Genomic DNA, 21,802 nt, shown 5'->3' with positions numbered 1-21,802 from the left:
GCAGCGCATCGTACTCGAGTGGAGTGGCTCCAATGGAAGATCCCTGGCCATGTGTGTGGCCCAGGTCTACAAAGGTGCTCCCAGTTGGTACGATCCAACGATCCCCTCTCGACTTTAGACGGGGGTTCTCATAATGAATTTCGAACACGCACAGACGTTTTGTAATTTTGAGTTGTAAGTGCTGGGCTTTGAAGTGCCTCGCGTCTACTTCTTCTACGACTACAAGTCATAATAATTGTTATAATACATATGTATGCAATGCCAAATATGTACGGAGCCCATAGTCATGGCTATGAGAAGTAATTTCTTTAACACGCAGCCCACCTTGGGATCAGTAGGTACACTGAAAGAATTAAGGGGGAAAGGGAATTTTAAATTTCCACCACTAGATGTCTTAACGATTGGACTACAGGTCTTAAGGATTGCTATTTTTGATCATATCAAGTCATTTAAAATTAATAACTATAGTATGTCCTATAATTTAGTATGTAATGACAAAAAAAAGTCAATTTATAAAAAGAATGGAATTTGCTCTATATTTTTGCAAATGGCTAAGAAATCATGTTAATTTAATTGATCACTTCAAGACCCTATTATAACTATCTCAGGATAGATTAAATGTCTGGTGTTATTTTTTCCGGTGCCAGAGGTAAAAGCGAAGATAAAGCCAAAGCCAAAGGGTTTCCCCTGCATTTGTCGCCAATTATGCGGTTTTGTGATAATGACCAAATGATCTCCCTGCCTCTCCGTCGCCGTCGCACGTAATTTCAATTCATTCATAGACGTAAAGCCGCGGAGTCAATGTTTCGCGTCTCGATTCGTTTCGTCGTATCCCATTCATAAATCTACCTGGTCGCGTAGTCATCATAATAATAGCTTTATCTTATCCTCCTCTCCTTCGCCCTGGGTACTTTCTTCTTTCTCCCTCCCGCACCTCTTGTTCTGGCATCTAGCCCTCCCTCTTGCACCTTATCGATACGTCGAACGGAAGCAGCGGAAGCGGCCTCTGTCGACGTCGACGTCTCGATCGATTGTTGTTGTTGCCGCTGCTGCTACTTCTACCGCCTGAGGTATTGTATCTTCGAAATGCGAAGCGTTCCCTTACTACAATATCGGTGTCTTCTTCTTTTTTTTTTGTTGTTGTTCGTCGTCTGGAGTTTCTTTTCAGGCGAATGCGCGTGTGAGGCAACACAAGAAATTCATTCATAAATTGCTTGTGTGCCTGGGGATTTCCTTCTGGAGCTATGTGAGGGGAGAAACTTGAGTAGATTTGCCATATGTGCTCCACAATCTGGTTAAAAAATTACGAAAAAGAGAAAAAAAATTATAAAATTATGATCAAAAAAGGAGATAGGGAGTGCACTGGCACACAGAAAAGGTAATCCATTTAGTGTCAAATAGATAAGATCAAAAAGACATTATGAAGTTCTCTAGAAAATTGTTTAAACTTTTAGAAATATAACAAGGTATTTCTTATAGCTTTTGTAATCTTAAAGTTTTATACAGTTTAAAGTTGCCTAAAACTCATAATTTTGTAAAATCAAAAGCTTTAACATAATAAAAAACCCATAGACTGCTAGAACTTAATATTCCATCTTAGTCCAGAATTAAGAGTTATGTAACTATTTAGTTTTCAATGGTTTTTAGATATTTTTTTTTGAACATTATCCTATTTTTTGCACCTGTTACACCCTGTATAACCTCGCATTTGGTCACCTGTTGCTAATGTTCCGAAAAAAATAACTGGTCTCTTTTATTTGTGTTTGTTCTCTTTCTTTCATTATTTTTTGCTTTAATTTTTTCGTGTCTCTGTGTGTTTTGTTTTTTGTTTTTTCGTTGCCTTTTGCCTTCTTCTCTCGGCTAAACAAACAACCTGGCAGCGCGTTGTTGTTTTACTAGCTGTGCAGTTGTTGTTTTTGTTGTTGCTCTGATGATGGCCGTTTCCGTTCCAAACACACTTGCACACACACAGAGAGAGATGAAATTGAGAGAGCGCACGCACACATCGTTTTATGAATGAATTCCAGTTCGTTCCAGCCGAGTGTTTTGAGATTTACGAGTTCCATTCCCACTTGTTGCGCTCTCTCCGCCCGATCGCTCTCTCTCTTTCCCGCCCGTTTTGTTTCGCTGCTTAGGATATGCAGCGCTATAGCTACGGATACGATCGTTTCGTTTCAGTTTGGCTTCACAAATCCAGCAATCCGATAGATACACAGAACGAACAACGAACGACGAGCGAATTACAAAATATATTTTTCCGTTTCGTGTGTGTTTCTTGTGCCTTTTAAGCAACAAAAAATATGAACAAATTTGAATAAATCTCAAGAATCGAGTATTTAGTGTCGAGTACCAAGTGTGTGTGCCTGTGTAAACCCGTTTGCTGATGTTGACAATCTGTTAATGGCTAAATGCTGCTGTGATATTTAAGGCGCGACAATTGCACACCCAAGATACATTTGTATCTGACGGATCACAGTGCTGTGAAAGGGTCGCGACTTTCACTGACATTTCGGGTCAAGATTGTGCCGCACCAATCAATTAAGATCAATTGAGCCATCTTCGCCCCCTTTTTAACCCCGCGACACCCAGTGCGTAAACAAATTCGTTCGACAAGATCTTAATTGGCCCGACTATGACCAATGAGTGGATCGATTGGAACGACAGTCGCATGCTGCCGCCCCTGCGATCGGCGAACTATAATCACTATAATCATCAGACCTTCTTGCCCAACAACTATCAGTGCTTTTCGGGGAAGTTCCACTTGAAGGCCCAAAAGCTGCAGCAACTGTCCACCAATCTCAGCAAGCTCAAAGGTTCGCTTGGGGTTTACAATCCGTACTTTGATATTTCCTTAATGTCTAACCATTTTTAATTTGCTTATATCTAATCAAATGGTTTTTATTATTTCACAGAAGTTCCCACCGCCTTGCCACCCCTCACCCCAGGCACCAATCGCAAGGTCAACGAGGTGCTAAAGGCCTCCTTCGCCTCCTGGGAAAAGGAGGTTCAAAACTGCAACATAACCAAAGGTAAGAAAAAGCTCAACTTAAATAATAATAAGATATTTATTTAGAATTTTATCAATTAGACTTTTAATCGCAGCGCTTTGAATAGATCAAATGATGCTAAAGAATTCGCGGTTGCATTAAGTTAATCGTGTAATTTATATCTCTGCTGACAGTTGAACTTTATAGTTTCTTAAGAACGCTTTTTCCTCCATACAACCAATAAAAAATTAGAGTCCTAACTAACCGTGAACTATCAATTGGAGTTCCGGCCCGAGTCGCAATGAATATTAATAGTTTCCCACAGCAATAACCAAGTGCGCTCCCACGCCTAATTAAGTCGCCGTCGAGCGAGAGGCATTAGAAAACGATTAATTTCCATCTCTATTTATATTTATATTTCTATTCCTATTCACACTCCCCACAATATTTTTGCTTTTCCCATGCAGATCCCCGTGAATGGACGGAGGAGCATGTCATCTACTGGCTCAACTGGGCCAAGAATGAGTTCTCGCTGCTCTCCATGAACCTGGACCCCTTCTACAAGATGAAGGGCCGTGCCATGGTCGATCTGGGCAAGGAGAAGTTCCTGGCCATCACGCCGCCCTTCACCGGCGACATTCTGTGGGAGCACTTGGACATCCTGCAAAAAGGTGAGTACGTGAGCCGCATGCCAGTAAGCCGGCGGCAAAGCCGTAGTAAGCCATAAACATGGACATCAAGTGGCGCCAGTAACGAAATTTACCTGCCCCAAAGAGAAAAGAGCAAACCCAAAACGGAAGCCTGTCTAACAAAGTCAAGGAGTCCACGATGGTTGGGGTGGCTCTATTGGATTGATTGGAGTGGGTGGCAGTGAACCGGTTCTCTGACCTGTTGAGCACTCTCAAACCCTTCATACTAAACTTTTTTTTGTCCTGCTGACGCTTCCTGTCCACGGTGAAATTTGATTTCAAGTGGAGGTCGCAGGTAGCCATTACACTGTAGAAAAACAGAAAGAGCTTTTGACTAATTTATTAATTAAATTTACTCATTATAAAAAAGAAATTTTAAAATCTTATTAAAACCAATATATTTCAAGAGAAGAATATCAAAATCCAACCCAATCCACCTTTATCAAAATAAATTAATTTAAACGTTTTTTTTTGTCAGTTCTTAGGACAAGTGTCAAATTATAGGGCACCTGCAAAAAATAAACAAATTTTACATTTTTCATATTTTTAATTTATTGAGTTTGCCAAGCTTTTAGTTTGGGTAAACCTTATTAGTATTTTTATGCAACTAACTCAATTTGTTTTGCCACCGTCCCATCAACCCCTTGGCATTTTTCGATTTTTTAGATTGCGAGAAACCAAATGAGGATATTGTGCATGGCAATTCCTTTGAGTCGGCCACCACGGCCTCGGTCTGTGGATCGGACCACCAGGTGGCCAATTACCCCACCGAGCCACCCGCCAACAGCAACAACAACAGCAGCATAAACAGCCGCCTGTCCATGGATTATGTGACGTCGGCGGCGAGCAGTGATAATAAAAACTTCCACCGAGCCACGCCCCACTCCCACAACGGTAAGCAAATCAATCTGAAGGATAGGTATTAATACCATATTGATATATCTATTAAATTAAATCTAGAGTGGGTCTCTGGTAAAATGTAGGTGAAAGGAATCTCTGATTGGAAAGGGTTTGGGTTCTAGAAAATGGAAATATGTTCATTCTTACTTAAAACTTAATATTTAGTTAGTTAAGATCATTTTACAATTTCCGTTTCCGTTTACTTTCTATTACAATCAATTAAAATGTTTACGAATTCGAAACTTCAAGATTTTCCTTAAACGTTCCTTAAGTACTACAAACTACAATACCTTATCGCGCCATTTACAATGTCGCCTATTTTAAGAAGTTAATTGCCCCCTTGAGGAATCAATTCATGTTATTAAAATTCCGTAATCCCCTTGACGGCTCCCCAGTGCTAAACATCTTATCACAAGCTAAGCGAATGACAATCATTATTTCTTTGAAATTTCCTAGAACTAGGAAACCATAAACTTTACAGATGGCATGACCCATAAAGATATGAAAAGAAGCTTGACGTTTTGCACAAAAGAGTACTTACAATTGATAAGAAAATAGAGTTTAGAAAAAGATAAAAATAGTGTTTATCTAAATAAAATCACTCAGCATTCCTGAACGTAATCCCCAGAAAAATTACACACAATCAATATTGATATTGAAATTTCACCGATCGATATGAGATGGATATTGGAGCTCATTAAGCGATCACTTTTATTTATGGCACTTCCTCCGCCTCGATTTAAGCAAATGATGAACAGTTGTTTGGCATGTGTTTAGTGCATCCGGCGCAAGACTCTAAATCACGAGCAGATCCATAACTAAATTCAAATTGAGAGCCAATTTAAACAATTCATTTGCACAGATACTATATCTTTTATTTTCGTTTTCCCCATTTCCTATGCGATATCTGTCTTGGGGAGTGCAGGCCATAGGCCACAGCCCATGCAGAGCGTGTTTTGACTTTATCTGAGTTATATTTCTGTGATTTTAATTTATTTATGTGAAATTGAAACGGAAATTAAATTTTAAAACAAATAGCAAGCTGTCGGTCGGTGTGAGCTTGGCGCCAGCGTAGGCAGCATATCTAAATATCTATTTAAATTGTTTACATATTTGGTGGCATGAGCGGGAAAAGGGAGTGAGGGGATTCGACGCCAGGGCACAGCTTGAGATTGAGATACATTTATTTAATGCGTCGCCGTACAAATTGGAACACAGCAGCAGCAACATCATCAGCATCATCAGGCTGCATTGTCTTCTACAGAGTTGCAGTGTCAAGATGATGTAGTGTGCGCTACAAATTTTGTATTATTAATCAACTGGCCCCCAGCATGGATCCATGGACCCATGGACCCGTCGTCTGCGATCCAAAGCAAACCAGGCCCACTCCTGCCATTATAATAAATTAATTGAATTTATGGTCTTTGACACATTATGACCATAAATGTTAAAACATTTACATATCCCAGTCGACGACGTGTGCGCGGCTAATGAAACAATCAATTCGTTTGTTAAACCAAACAGAAAGAAAGAGGGTTTCTTAATTTCGGGACTTTTTAATACACTTTCTTTTAATCTGTTAAGAAATATTTCATATAACTCTAATATTTTAGTAGCTACCCTCTTTTTCTCCCCCTAAAACCCTTAAGATATCCCCTAAATCTTAACTAAAACGAAATCCCCATCAATGTCATTGTGTGGTTGGACATATGTAATTCCATGACGATCGTTTCAGTGGCTAAGTTCTGGGCATCAATTTGATTCAATCATTTGTGTTGTTGTGGAAGTAGCCCCTGTTGTCAGCATTGTTATTATTTCAATCTTGCGGATAAGCCACCGTCCATCGTCTGGGGGCCCCCTCCACTATCCATTATCCACCGAAGTTGGATAGTCATTGTCCCTGCTCGGCCCGCATCTACAGAAATTATGCGACTCGGATCGGATCGGTTGGCCAGTGGTTTGTAGGCTGGTTTTCTTAATTCGTTTCGATTGTCTTTTTGTCAGTCATTAATTTGCTGCATTTGCATATTATTGATGTTTCTTTCCTCCCCGATCATTTGCATACGACTCTGCTTGGGCTGGATTGTGTGTGTGAAAAATTGATTGACCCCAGCTGGAGAGGATTACTATAGAGAGAAAGAAAGATTCCGGAAAGGTTCCGAAGGTCTGGGGTCCTAAGTGCGTGACTTGTTGACACTTTTAACCCGGCACTCCTGGCACTTAACTAGGCTCATAGGCGATTCCCTTTCGAAAGGTAATTATGCAGATGAGTGCCCTGCGTTTATGGCATCCAGGTGTGCCTGCCTGGCTAAAGAACAAAAAAAAAAAGAACCAAAAATAAATAGCCTTCACAACTGGGCCTTAAAAGTCAGTCATTAAAACTAAAAACAAATTATGATTAATTATACACATTAAGAATCGAGTTCATGCCTTTGGCAAACGAGTTTCCAAATCTCCAAATAATAAAAACAGTGTCATGAACACGCTTCACTTTTGCTATGGCCAACGAACTGAGTCTTTTCTCATTTTTTTTTTCTGTTTTACTATGCCTTACTGTGTATTCTTCATTTAATTTGACCCTCCCACTGGTGCAACACCTACAAGCGAAATCAACGAAGCGCAAAAAAGCTGAAAATGTTTCAAAGTTTCATCATCACTTGAAGATTTAGATTCAGGAGAGGGATGAAGGGTTGGTTGGTTGGGTTAGTAGTTGAATGATTTACGGTGCTGCACTTTAACACAGCCGGAATTTATGCAAAAGTCTGGTGGCATTCGTTGCTCGAGCACCCTCTTAATTTTCATCCATTTTCATTCATATGGAAAGTGTTTTTCCAACCAAAGTATTTTCGTTTTCATTCGCATTCGATCAATTTGCAGTATCTAACGCTTAGTCAGCGGGTTACAAAAATTTTGCACACATCGGAGATACAATGGGCCACAGATACATAGATACATATATGAGCTGGCTGATTGTTCGACGGACTATAGACTATAGACCCCATCATGACCAGGGTCTTTCGATGTTTTGGTTGAGAGCGTATCTAGGCTAGTGTATCTTAGATATTTGCACGCAAAATTGCCGCTGCCTTTTTTGGTTGTTTTTCTACTGCCGCTGTCGCTTCTCCTTCCATTCATTGTTCTGCCCTCTTTATCCTCCTCTAAAAAAAACACACAAATATAAATCTGTTCAAATTTGATTTGTTTTTTGTTTTACACTCGTATGATGTCATTTGGCCGCTGGAAACCCTTAATGAAACCCAAAGTCGAAGTGGAGAGAAATCAAGTTTATTTACCTCTGGGAGCTGGGATGAACTGCGGTGAAAATCCATTTCCAGCCGCTCTCCCGCCCCATTGTTCCACTAAATTTAGATTTGCGAAAATCACCCAGCTATATGGCTCTGTTCCCTATTCTATGCCATTTGCCATTCATGAAGTTTTAGCATTCGTATTTGTATCTGCTGCCTTCGTTGCTCTGTTGTTTTCTGTGTGTTTTTATTTCTACATAATAAAATGCCTGATGCGTGAAATGTTTGTCCAAGCTTGAAGAGTTGCCATTGTTGCCTCTTGCCGGCTGTTGATTCATCATCGTCATCATCATCATCATCATCGTCGCAATATAGCTCCATATAACCTCAGCCCAGGCAACCGATCAACCGACCATAGAACTGTTTCTGTTTCAACCTCTTTGGATCCCCAAGCCCCCGATCTCCACCAGTCGTTGGTTGTTGCTTCACAGAATGACACATTTAATGCACATTTGACTTGCAGATCCATTCGACTGAACAAAGCACCTCCGACTACACGTAGTCCACCCAGAACTCCTCCAGTCACATGTCTTTGGAGTTCTCGCATGTGACAGTTCGTAAATTCTCCATCTCACTTGCCCTCTGTCAGGTTTAGTTACAGTTTGTTGGTTTTGAAAATGACAATGGAATGACAATCTTTCAGTTCTCGCCAAGACAGACTGTGGCAGACAGTCATCGTGAAAGGTAGAAAAGTGTGCTCTGCTCGTCATTTTCACTTTCATTTGGCTGTAGTTTTGATTGCATATTAATCGGAGAAATATATTTATAAAGGGAATTACAACTGGGAAATAATCCTTATATTTTTCTTTAATAGTTATAAATTCTTATTTTGGGGATATTAAAAATAAATTCTTCAAAAAGCCACCTTAATTTTAAAATTAAAATGATTTCAAATAAATTTTAAAGCAGTTTTTTATCTTGAATACAATTTTAGTACTTTTACAATGGCATACTTTTTGTAAAGTCATGTTTAATTTATTCATGTGAAAGGGTAGTAATTTTTAATCCGTTTTTTCTCCACTTCTGGTTATATTTTTTTTTGCATAAGAATCAAAGAAAAGATTAGCCCACAAAACGAAGCAATTTTCGCAGTTCCCTGGAATTCAGAAGGCACATAATTATACATTAGCACAAAAAATGTATACATAGGTACAAAAACAGAATACATAAGGCAACAGAATTATCGGGAATCCAGCTCATATGAAATTAAAAACCTACCGAGAAGAAGGCAACCGATTCGAAGCCAATTACCATACAATGTGAGGCCAAATGGGAAATATGATCGCCTCGGGTGGCTGTTTCTACTTCTACTTCATTTACGGCCTCTCCGTATTAATTACGCTAAATTCAGCCATTAACGCAAGATAGTTTTCACCTCCCCCACAAATTGTTGTGCCAGCAGAGCATAACAGAAAAATTAGACGTAAAGTTCTTCTTTTTCGGTGGTATAGAAATCTTTTTCGATACGCAACATAAAGCCTAAAGAGTCATAACATGGGGAATTATGTTGATTGCAAATTTGTTAAGGTCATAAAGTGGAATTTCATTTTTAATTTCAACGCCATTGTTTTCGCAAATGCACAAGAGTGAAAAAGAAGAAGAACCAGAAAAAGAAGCATATTATTATGGCATTTAGCGGAATTTAAGGCAACCTACTTCAGCCTGAAGTCCGCTTTCAGTGCCAGCAAATTAATCATTCGCCCCGGTGGCCAAGGGGGTGAGAGGGAGGAGGAGGCGGGGCCGGGGGCGGGGGCGCAGCGCCTTCAGGGCCAGAAATCACATTGTCACTAATTAACATAGTCGACGCCGTTGGGAGTTTTCGGACTACGACTACGCGCCTGCGCGCTTCGCTGCTCAGAGCAACTGCTACTGGAGCTTGGCTTTACCTTTATGGCGGAGTTATAATACATTGTGCTGTATGCTGATGGTAAAACTGCCGGCGATCTAGGATGGGTGGGTGCCAGAGCGCAGAGAGCTGTGAAAAGTCGAGTCAACGTTTTCAGTTTTCTGCTATTTTTCACCTGGTTTTTGAACCACTTTTGTGCTTTTAGCACGGTTCAAAAATTCAGAATCATTTGAGGTCACTTTTGGATTTAGTCGAGTTTATTTTAAACAAATATGAATTTTTTAAAATAATCTTTAAAATTTATTTGAAATTAATATTAATATAAAAAGGTACTTTATTTTCTAGAGGAATTGTTGCTCTTTTTTAATTCATATTTATTTTAATACTGTTTAAAAAGTATTTGTTTTAACATTATTTTTAACATTAACGGGATCCTAAGTACCTTCAAAGTCGATTCCTTTACTCCCCAATTAAATTCCGTAGTTTCTGCATTCTTTAGCTTTGTTTCTACTTCTGTGTGAGATGGCTGCATTCTGCGGTTGGTCCGCTGAGTGGCTTGCATAACACCACCGCCACCACCAGCCTACGTATGCATACATTTATCCATCTTGTGCGGATTTCGTTTAATTTATTACCATATTCAGCTGAATCCGACGCGCAGCCAACCGACATTGGTTCTAATACGGCCTGCACTTAACCCCCTTTATTCCCCCTTAAAATTCAAATGGGATCGCGGATTGGAACTGTTGCTGATGTTGCCGCTGATGTTGCTGCCGGCACATCAACAACAACACTATTGTTGCCGCCTGTCGACGGCGGCGTCTCCTCGAACTTTAATTTTTTACGTTTCTGTTCTGTTCTTTTCTGTTTTCTGCGTGTTTTTTTTTGTTTTTTGTCTGATGTGTATTTCCATTTTATTTCGTTACGTACGTAGATGTAAATTTACGCCATAGAAAAGCGTTACGGTCGAGTTCATCTAAAACAAAGAACGCCCAAAAGAACAAAAACAACAACAACATGGGGAGAAAAAAATTAAACATTAAATTTGTATAATGCAAAAGCCGCTAATAGTAGGGGGAGTGAGTGAGAGAGGGTCGTTTTGGAGGCCCGAAAAGGCAACGAACGAAACGTTAAAATGAAAGAGACGAATTGCATTTGATTTCAGATGCAAATGCAGGCCATATAGAATGATATATGCATCTGTGTTGATTGGGGTGGTGTACTACCTTGAACTGGAAAACCGGGGTTGACTTAAAAGCATGTGAGAATGCCGATATCTGTGCTAGATAATCGGTAGTGCCCTCATAAATCGTAGAAAGTATGCAGAAAAGTCTTCGAAATAAAAACGGAAATCTCTTGATTACTAAATAATTCTCTGCGATATAATAATTTAATTTAAATAAATATAACTACTTATCTGCAAATTACAAATAAAATCAGGTATTAATGCTAGCAATAATTAGAGCTTTACTTATCTTAAGCTCTAATTAGATTTTACGCTTTTAATTGTGGTTTTTATTAGACCACTAATTTGACTGTATTTTACTTGTCGGAGGCTTGCAAAATCAGATCATAAATCACGAAAAAAACTATAATTAAAAGGTAATAATATATTTAAGAATATTCGAACTTGGGCCAGAGGCTTGCGGGTGCTGGCAATTAATTTGCAATCAACTTTCAAAACTCTGTTTGCAAAGCGACGACGAGGCAAAGCACTTTATGCATCATTAAGAATTAGGCAAACAAAAAGCCAAACGACAAAATGGAGAAATAAGCATAAGGCATACGAACACACACACTCGCTCGACAAAAGATACAGATACAAAAGTATCTTTGTGTCTAGAGTCTGTGCCAACGGTCGCTTGCCCAACGAGCGAACGCCAATTTATAATTATTAACTCGCTGCAAACGGCAAACAAACGAATCAAATAAATAAAATCAAATCAAATCTCGGAGGTTTTGTTGTTTGTCTACTAGACCACTGGAGGGAAAGGGGTAATGCCATGTAAAGAACTGAACCAACATCCGTTGGATGAATGGAGTTGAGTGGAGTTAGGTTTATACATGTACGAAAAAAAAAAGAAAAAACTGAAAAGCCAGGCCAAAGCCGGTTGGCGATCGACTGAATGAATGGCCCAGCGAATGAATCAATGAATGAGTGGTGGAATGAATGAACTGTAACTCGTTTTGGATTTGCAGACAATCTGCCAAGACCCCAAGACTCCACCGAGCCTCCAAGAGACCCCATCTGTAATTTGGTTTACCTCTTTTTTTTTGTATTTTTATTATTATTTATTTCGTTTGCCTTTTGAAAAGAGTTCACATGAGCGACAAAATGTTGACCGGATGTGAGGCTGCGTTTTTTCTATCTGCCTGCCTTGTCGCTCCTTCGCCTGTCTCGCTCTCGCTTAATTATATTATTAAAGCAAATTTCAACGCTAAAATTAATAACTCTGATGAAATTATGTCTCAGTCTGCTGTCAGTCGGCTCTCTTGCCTTTTTTCTCGCTCACTCTCTATTTAGCTAGGTATTTTATAGCTTCTGCCTTTTCAGTTTTTGAGGACATTTTGTTGCCGCAATTTCCGTTGCATTTGCTCGAAAATATCCGCCTAACCTTTGACCTCATCCTTCTATCCACTACCCATCCATCCATCGATTTCTTATACTGTCTTAGACCCCATCGCGATTAATCGGCTGTCAGCGCCTTGGCAATTTCCTTGCATATTTCCGTTTTGAGGCGTTTTTCCATCAGCTTTTCTTTCTTTTTTCTCCTCGGCACTGCAATTCGTGTTTATTTACTTTGGCGCGCGGTGAACAGGGGGTCATTTTGCAATTTTCATTAACAATTTCGGTTTTTGATTTTTGCGGCCGCGTGTGCGCTAATTGAATTGTGTTGAAAATTTGTTTTCTCTTCGTGAATTGTTGGGGGAATCACGCGCGATTGATGGGAAATTTTAGGGGGGCTGGGGTATTGTAAAAAGATTTAAAAGAGAATATGTAAAACGAAAAAAAATTATTATGAGTGGTGAAAATAGTGAGAATAGTTCTAGTTAAATTATAAAAGCACCTATCGAAAACGTGGTTTTCAGGATTGTGTTTCATAAAAGACGCATTCCCATACTCTAAGCAATACATCCTAACCACTTCTAGTCACTTCCGGTCATATCTCTCCCCACTTGAGAAAAAAAACCTCAAAACAACATGAAATTATGATGCTAAAATCAACAAACAAATACTTCAAACCAAGATAAATCCAAGGTAGTGAAAATAGTCGCTTTAAAACCACCCTCTCCATAGTAAAGCATAGCTCTACTGACCCAAAACCTTGGGAACTGACAAGGAAAACAACAAAAACATTTGCTAACACCACTTGTCTCCCCGCAGACAAATAACAAAATTATATAGAAATGCAATTGGGATATGGGGAATGCAACAAATCGGAAAGGGAAATATGCTATAGGGGTGTGTGCACAGAAAAAAAAAATAAGTATATGAAATAGACTTAAAGTTCTAAAAGTTATTTAAAAAACTGAGAAAAAATGGTGAAACATTAATATCATTTATTTTATATTAAAAGGGGTTCAATCTAAAGAATTCGCGTTTCAAATGTAATAGTGGGAAGTATATTAAATAGAAATTTAAAGAACTGAGAAAAAAATGTGAATCATTAAAATCATTTATGTTACATTAATAGGGATTAAACCTAAAGAATTCGCGTTTCAAATGTAGATTTTAATTGCTAAATATACTTTTCAGTGTAATAGTGAGAACTCTCGCTTTGAGAGGGTTGTTGAGGGTGAGCGAAATTCCTTCAGAGTGCAGCAGCAAGTGCAGGTTGCTGTTTGATTCTGGTGATAGGGGGTACAAGTGGTGCTGGTGGTGCGATGTCTATCAGTGGATGCAACCACCATGCACAGGTCCTGTGAACGTGAATGTGTCCTTCTGCTGGTTGGTTGGTTGCTCGGTTTATTTATTTTTTTTTTGGTTCGTGTGCATTGCCTACATTTGTGGCAATAATTTGTCCAACTCAAACACCTGAGTTTCCGAAGTCGGAATCGTGGGAAAATTCTCATTTGCCCACTCCATTCCCTTTTCCCTTTGGCCAGCAGCGCTAATGCAATTTGGCCGGGCTCGAAGCGAACTCGTAAATTCTGTGCAAAACTTGAACATTTCTCAGTCTCCGTTAATGTTTCTCTTTCGGCTTTAGCTATTCCCTGTATTTTCTGTATTTTCTGATCTTTATCAGTTTGAGACCTGCCTGCCCTGCTTAGTGGCTCCATCTCCCCGTCTCGCTCTCTCCCCTTTTATTCATTTTCATTTAATTTTCACATCGTTATAGCCATTGTTGTTGTGTCATTTATTTGCCTACATTTGGCTGTGTTCTCTTTTTTCGTTATTTTATGTTTTTTTCCCGACTTGTTGTGGTTATTTTTTGGATTTTACTGGTATCTCCCGCTCTCTTTGTTTTAAATGCGTCAAAGTGTAAATAAATTTGAATTTTTCAGCTTGCTTTAGCTTTAATTTTCAAGACCCCCCCACTCACCACTCTCTTCTCCACTTCTTCTTGCAATTTTAAAAGTGTCGAGCCGCATTTGTTTTTTCTGTACTTTTTTCTGAGCTGTCGGCCTTTCGGCGTTTGATCTGTGCGCTTGCGCAGCTGATTTGTTTATATTTTTTCTGTCCACGTTGTTTTCTTATTGTTTCATTCGCTGCTATTTGCCAGCGCCCTTGTTGTAGTTGTTTACCTGAGAGGTTTTACTCTATTTACTTAGTCCCTAGTAAGTATCTGTAATGCCCCAAAGTTGTCCACTCAATGTCCATAGATAAGAGATGAAAGTGGGAGGGCAGAGCGGTTGACAAGGTGTTTTTTCGATTTGTTTTTATTGTTATAAATTTATTATATGATTTACAAAAAAAAAGTAAAAAATTTTTATTATATTTATAGTACTAAATAATGATTTAAAATTATTAACAAATTATTAAATTATTATTGAAATGAGAAAAAATGTCTTCTATATTATTTATCACTCTAACTTCTCATTTCCGAAAAAAAACAAAAATATTTTTTTAAGAGATATGTTTTTTAGAGAAATTCCGAGTTTTCTGGTGAATAGTAAAATAGTTTTAAAAAAAGAGTTATAAGTTAAAAATTTCTATACTCTATGTTTTTTTGTAGTTGAAAAATCCTTAAGTTAATTACAACACAATTTCCGCCTCTTATCATAATGAATGTTTCATAATTTGTCCGCCGTTTAAAAGTTATGGGCCATAAAGCAATAAACATGGCCACCACCCCTCTCAGTTCTCCCACGCTCCACCCTCAGGAGTTCAGGAGTTGTTCGTGTCCTTTAACGAGACATTACGGCGCAATGAGCCGGAACTGCTCTCCTGCATTTGTTGTGTAATTTATCAAAAAAAGTAGTGAAAACTATAAAAAAGTTAGTTGGCTAGCGTGGGAAAGCGTCAACTACCGAGTTGGCCAATAAGTGAATGGCAATTAAAAACTCATTGCATACAAGGTGTGCAATTAAATGGCCGCCAGGATACCACCTTGCCCACTTCCACTTCCACTCCCACTCCACCAGGACACCGGGACGCAAAAAGTGTATCCCAGGGATTGGCAAAATGTTTTATTGGCTTGCATTCATCTCGTTTGGTTTCGGTTTCAAGTGAAAAATAATAAATGAGCAACAAGCAGCAAGGTCGTCCACAAAGGACTGCCCGCAGGACATTTCGATGAATCAAAGCAAGGGGAATACGAAAAGAACAACAAGCAAATGAGTAGACAACATCCGGTAATTTACTTCCTTTAGTTCCGAATCGATGCACCTTGAGATTCTTTTTCCTTTTCATTTCTTTTTTTTGCTGGTTCCTTCAAGACCAGTTCAATGCCTCGGCTGGGTAGAGATTTCAGATTTTATGAATGAAAACTGCAAGAACAATGCGGCGAGGGCACAAGTAAATTAGGCAAGCCCAAAGTGGCCCGGCAGGTAGATCCATATAACATATATTCCCTCTCTTTTCGGGTCTTGAGATCATATAGATCCCTGGGCTCCGCATGTCGAGCATTCTAATATCCCTATATCGCTTGACTGCATCTTGTTCGCCCGGAGTAAACCCAAGATACCATGGAGGGGGGTGGGGAGAGAATAGGGAACAAGGAACAAGGAAGAAGGAAAAAGGAAGGAGGCAGGATCATGAAAAGGGAGCAGGGGAAGCAACACCGACTGCCTGCAGTTTCTCACACTCACGGTTATTGTGTGGGCGATGCCTGCATCTGTGTGTGTAGTCTCTCACACAATCTGACCAGGGCAGAGATGCACTGAAAGAAAATTATGAATTTGGGTTAAGGGATATGCACTTAAAAACGAGATTTTTTAAAGTGTTTTTTAGTGATTTCGAAACGAATTTTAAAATTAAAAAAGGATTCAAATAGATTTTAAATTTTCAATATACTTAAAGGGAATTAATTTTTACCAAGTCTTAGGAATTTATATAAATTTTTTTCAAATCCCCAAAATTAATTTTGTTTTAGGGCTAGTACTCAACCCAACAAAAAGTCGTCCAAAACAAAAACTTCATATGAAACAAAATTTTTTGACGTTGTTTTTCATATGAAGTTTTTTGTTTTGTACGACTTTTTGTTGGGTTGAGTACTAAGCCTTAATCTTAAAATTAAGAACTGATAAAAATGCTTTTCTAGGATTTTTCATTAAATACCATTCCTAAATTGAATTTTTCAGAACCTTTTTAAAAATGTGAATTTAAATAATTAAACATTCTATATAGTAAGCTGCCGCTGCATGATTATTTTTTGTTCAGTATGGAGCTCGAAAAAAGAGCAAACGCAGTCAGCGGTGCACAACAGTTGTCCCTGGCTACAGCAGCAACACATGTTGTCGCTGTCCGAAATTCTGTCGACGCACGCAGTTTTTTCCATATATATACATATATACGAGTATTTCTCCCTCGCTGCTGTTGCTGTTGTTGTTCTTGTTGGCATGGTGATAGTCGGACAGGTGCAGAATTCTCTGACATTTAGTCAGCCGCTTGAGTTGCAACTGCCCCACCCCCGCAGCTCTTGCGAAGGTTCAGGTTCACAGCCACATCCACATTCATATTCAGGTTCAGGTTCATTCGTTTGTGCTTTGCGGTACTCTAGCTGTTGTTGTCGTACCGCTTGATGTTGCTGTTCCTATTACCGTTGTTGTTGTTGCCGAAGGTGACCGCATGCCACATTTCGGGTGCGTTGTTGCCGCGCAGTGGGAAACGGCCATAAATGAGCCATTTAGCGAGTCACTCTCTGTTCTGTCTTCTGGCCAACTGTTTGCCCGGCTGCACATCTGACAAACCCTAAGAAAGGAAAAAAAAACACACATATAGATAGATAAAGAATCCTGGCTGGAGGGAGTTCTGATTGAAGATCACTCGATGGCCAACATGATCATTTCCGGTTTAACGGAAAGTGTTGCTTTCGATCTAAGATCTAATTATTTGAGGGATTTCCTTTGATGATAATGTTGTGATGGATGATTAGGACACCTAACCTTTATTTGCTAATATTGAGGTCTCTAAGCCTAACGCAATCTCAAAGAATGCAACCAGTTGTTGTACATTTTGTCAACAGATTCGAAACACACATAAAATAAAGATCCTGAATCAAAGAACCCCCTGATTGATGACCCAAATAGCCAGCAGTATCATTTCCGGTGTTGTGAAACATATTGTTAATGACATTCTCAGAATTACTTAAATATTATAGGTCCCTGAAAATGAAATTCCGATATTTTTGATTATAACTATTACACGATCACGGAAACATTTAAATGGTTTAACAACAAGTGTTCCTTTTAATCTATGCCCCAAGATCTAAGCTTTTAAAGTTTTATGATGTAAACAGGTGACAATATTAACACACTGAAAGACTTTCCGACATGACATGTCAGTTTAGAAATCAGTTTCTCACGATCTAATAAACCAGATTAAGATGTTGTTTTCGCACTCGGACCAAAGACTTTAAGAAGGATTTGAGTATCATAAAACCAAGATAGTTAATTTTCACATAGCGAACTGTTTCGTTAGCATTAGGAGAGTTTATCATTTAGAAAACATGATCAGTTAAGCGGGAAATATCAGTTGGCAATATCTTTCCCAGCATGATCAACTAATTTGCGCTACCAAATCTTCAAAACCTGACCCACAATCTTGATCCACCTGTCTTAGAGCTCCGATTTCCTCGACCATTTCCCAGGCATCAGCATCAGTTAGTGTCTCATTTTCGCACAAAAGTCACCAAGCTTCTCAGTTTTCAGACGGCCTTTTGATCGATCTATGGAGATCAAGATGCCAGATCAATGACATCCGCGGCATTTAGCAACTGCAGGATCATATCCTCCTTCAGCAATCGCAATCGAAATCCAAATCAAGATCAAGAGCACTTGGCAGCGTTTTGCTTAATCAAGATCGATAAGTACATATCCCATATCCCATGTACATACGTGTGTGCAGAGATCTCTATAGAGATCGTATGCCCTAGCTCAGCTGCACATGCGTTGCCATGTTGCTATCAAAGTATCTGGTTTCATTTCCGCTCTCTTCAGTCAGGAGCTGTGAAACGCATGCGGATCGTATAAGAATCCAGCGTTATTATGATTATTGTTGTTTGTATTTAGTGTGTGTTGTTTACGGCTCCCAACAATCAGAGGTAGCCAGCTAGCTGCTGCTGCTGCTGGATCTGTTTATTTTGTTGTCAAAATGCAGGTATTCCTTCGCAACCTGAAATTGCAGTAGAAAGATGGTCCAAACGAGGGGGGATGGTAGTTGAGTTTACATAGAAAATTGATATTATTCTTGGCCCCTGCACGGAAGCATCAGCTTCAGAACAGGTGGGTTGGTTGCTTGGTAGTTGGGGATTCTTCTCTGCAAGTGGGGAAATGGGTATTACTGGGGAGCTGTAATTATGATAGTATGCGTGTCAAAACATCAGCAACTACAACTACTGGCTTGTGTTTACGATTTCCTTCCGTTTTCCAGCCTAACAGTTTATTTATTTATGTGGCTTGTCTTCTAACAGGTTCTCTCTGTGGCATTTCGCCTCTCAGTCTTCTCTTGTATTTTAATTGATATGCCTCACGCGCAATGCATTGACATCCGATTTACATTAGCGGGATGGGGGCCGGAAGTGCTTGCAGCAACATACATACATACAACAAAAGACAGAGTACAGAGCTCAGATCACTGAGAACTCGGAGCATTGAGAGTGCAATTTGCACACGTGCACAGGGTAACCGAGATCCTAGAGCAGAGGATCCTCCTCCTTCTCTCGAGCCCCGGCAATCATTTGATATCAATTGAATGGCTGCTGATCTCGAGTGTCAGTCGACGACAGCTGTTGAGGAATCCTCGAGGCAGGACCACTACTATGCCCTCTTTGTTCTTCCCGTAGGCGCTTCCTGCAACTCCTCCTCCCTGATCCTTATTGCATTAAATGTGTAATCCTTTTGTGAGCGCAGAACGAGTTTTAATTGAAATTCAACTGAAAATATGCTTAAACCATTTTGCTCCTTTTTTTTGGCACACACCATCTTAATATTTTGTGCACAGAGAGAAAAAGGGGTTTATTAAATGCAATTCAAGGGTTTGAAATTATGAAATAGGCTTATTTTACATTAAATATTTTATTACATATCAAAGTACTTCTTATTCTTTGATTTTAAAGGTTTCAAAGTAATTTTGCAATCCATTTGGAATTAATCAGATTTTTTTATTTTCCGTGCATTTATTCAAGACAATGATAATTATTATGTTAACCCTTGGCTGCGAACGTGTGCGTTTTCGGCAAGTAGGATCTACATTTACTCCCCTGAAGACGAAGACTCGGCTTGTTTTGTTTTCTTTATCCCTTTTTGGTGGAAGTGTCGCCGGTTTTATGAGATTGTGATTGGTTTTCTGCTTTGGTGGTGGCTTTTCAGCGGGTTATATATGCTCCGGGGAGGAGGAAAAGAGGAGGAGGAGCCGGGGTTCGATGGTTACGCTCCTCTTCAAAATGTGCGCACGTGCTTCAACCGGAAATGGTCGTAAGCGAGGCGCATCATCTATCTCGCTCTCGGCAGCCCCTCTCCCTTTCTCCCATATAGGTAGCTCTGCTTCTTTCACTGGGTTTTTTGTATTTCCGCTTGTTTTTTTTTCATTCTCGCTATTGTTTTTCAGCACTTTGCGCACCAAATCAAAGAGGAAAAAAACAAGAAGCTAACGAAAAACAAAAATATTTTTTATAATATATTTTACATTATAAATATGAATGTGCCACAAGAATTCTTAAGTGGCCAAAAAAAAGAACGAAGACAGTAGGGCCATCCTTTTGTGGCCGTAACCCAAACATGGTCAACAGCTGTTTGTTTTTCGGGGCTTCCTTTTTCGTATTTATTATGTATGCCGTTAAATTGGCAACTTGGTCTCGTGTAATAACCCCAGCGCATAACTTTTGTGCTTTATCAGCTGGAGGTGCATTGGAGTTATTCCAGGAAACGACGGCCACTTGAGGCCATTGCAATGGCTATCAGTGGGCCAAGAATCAACAAGCGATTCCCCCGCCGATAAGAGCAGCTGCCTCCAAAGCCTGATAAGCGAAATATTCACCTATGGCTTCTATATCATTATCCACTTAGCCATGGATCTATCTCTTCGCAGTGGGAACGTGTCATTCTGGATTTCACGTTTCGGGCTCATTTTTAGCCCGAAAATCCAAAGCAAATTGTCATTGGCTGGCGGACGGCGGAAAAAATGCCCCAAAACACGTTTCGCTGGAAACGTTGGCCACCATTTTTTCTTTTTTTTCATTAGCCAAAACAAAAATTATTTATATAATACATATGTGTATCTGAAAGTGGAGCCAAGTCGAAGACACGTACGCCTTCGGTTTGGAATAGTTAACTAATTTTTAATTTCTTGCTGCTCTGTTTTTTTTGTTTTTTGGCATGATCTCATCGAGCTGTAGTGTGTTTGTGAGAGGCGGCAGCCAATCCCACTTTGGCCCATTATGCGAGTATCTGTGAGATACATTTTCTGTGTGGAGCAGCTTGCTGATGATGTGCTGCCCACTCGATCATCATGGTAATGATCTCCAAGAGCCCCAGTGGGCCGAGATACTTTTGTATCTTTTTATGCCCGTTCGTCTTTGCTCGCTGTCTTTTGATTTGCTGAGGGCCATTTTGACGGCTCTGGTGAGTTGGCGTTGTTAATGTTCCCAAAAGTCAATTTCGACTAGAAATTATAAGGCTGCAGAAAGAAAAAAAAAACCTCTTCAATGATTAATTTGTAAAAAACCCCTATTTTAATGAAAAAAAGTTTAAATTCCACAAAAATATTTATCTAAATTATAATACTAAGAAAAGCCCATTTCAAAAGGATAAGAATTTAATATTTTATATATGAATATTTAAAAACGCAAATCCGTTGATTTCTCTTGAAATGTATTCTTACTTTTTATCGCCAGAAGCAGTCTTTTTGTCGACCAAGTGTTGAAGCATTTGAATTGATAATATTTAAAATTTTCCCAAAAAATCTGAGTAATTTTAAAGGGAATACACAATCTTGGTCTTTGAAAAAATTTTAAAGCTAAAAAATTAAAACTAGATTAATATTTCAAGATATTTTCCCTGAAATCTTAAAAAGATTGGACTAACTTCTATTCATTTGACGTCATAATTTTCGATTCGGAGCTAGCAACAAAATCCAGACAAATTATTCATGTTATAAAAATGTCTTTATTTTTACCATTCAATTTATGTTATTACTTTGTAACCAAAGCTTTTATATAGAACTTATATTTTTCTTATCCAAATTGTGATAGTTACAATTTCAGATAAAAAATATAAAACTGTAGAATAGAAAGCCTATATTAATTGCTGTAAACATGAATCACTCAGCAATATATCGAATAAAATAAAATCTTGTATAAATTCCGGTACTAAGGCTATCAAATCAACAAGTAGAACCTCGAAAAACCGCCGAACTCTTTAAGCGAACGTTCGAATTAAATGCACAGCGCCGGGGCATTTAATTTTAGTCGCTGT

General features: G+C 39.0%; 1 protein-coding gene across 3 annotated transcripts in view; it reads left to right on the top strand.

Annotated features, from left to right (window-relative positions):
- Positions 1-21,802, top strand: part of pnt (ETS transcription factor pointed) — a 58,757-nt gene that overhangs the window by 31,184 nt on the left and 5,771 nt on the right. For 2 of the 3 annotated variants that reach the window (XM_017160069.2, XM_070216679.1), the window contains 3 exons: positions 2,913-3,029; positions 3,455-3,658; positions 4,343-4,570. In XM_017160069.2, the coding sequence (XP_017015558.2) occupies positions 2,913-3,029; positions 3,455-3,658; positions 4,343-4,570 (549 nt within the window). Of the gene's footprint in view, positions 1-2,179; positions 2,814-2,912; positions 3,030-3,454; positions 3,659-4,342; positions 4,571-21,802 lie in introns of those variants that run through there. The other variant, XM_017160070.3, reaches the window with a different exon arrangement.

The sequence above is a fragment of the Drosophila takahashii genome, chromosome 3R, assembly GCF_030179915.1.
Source record: "Drosophila takahashii strain IR98-3 E-12201 chromosome 3R, DtakHiC1v2, whole genome shotgun sequence".
Classification (NCBI taxonomy): domain Eukaryota; kingdom Metazoa; phylum Arthropoda; class Insecta; order Diptera; family Drosophilidae; genus Drosophila; species Drosophila takahashii.
The sequence above is the reverse complement of the archived record's forward strand: the minus strand, read 5'-3'. Positions and strand labels throughout refer to the sequence as shown.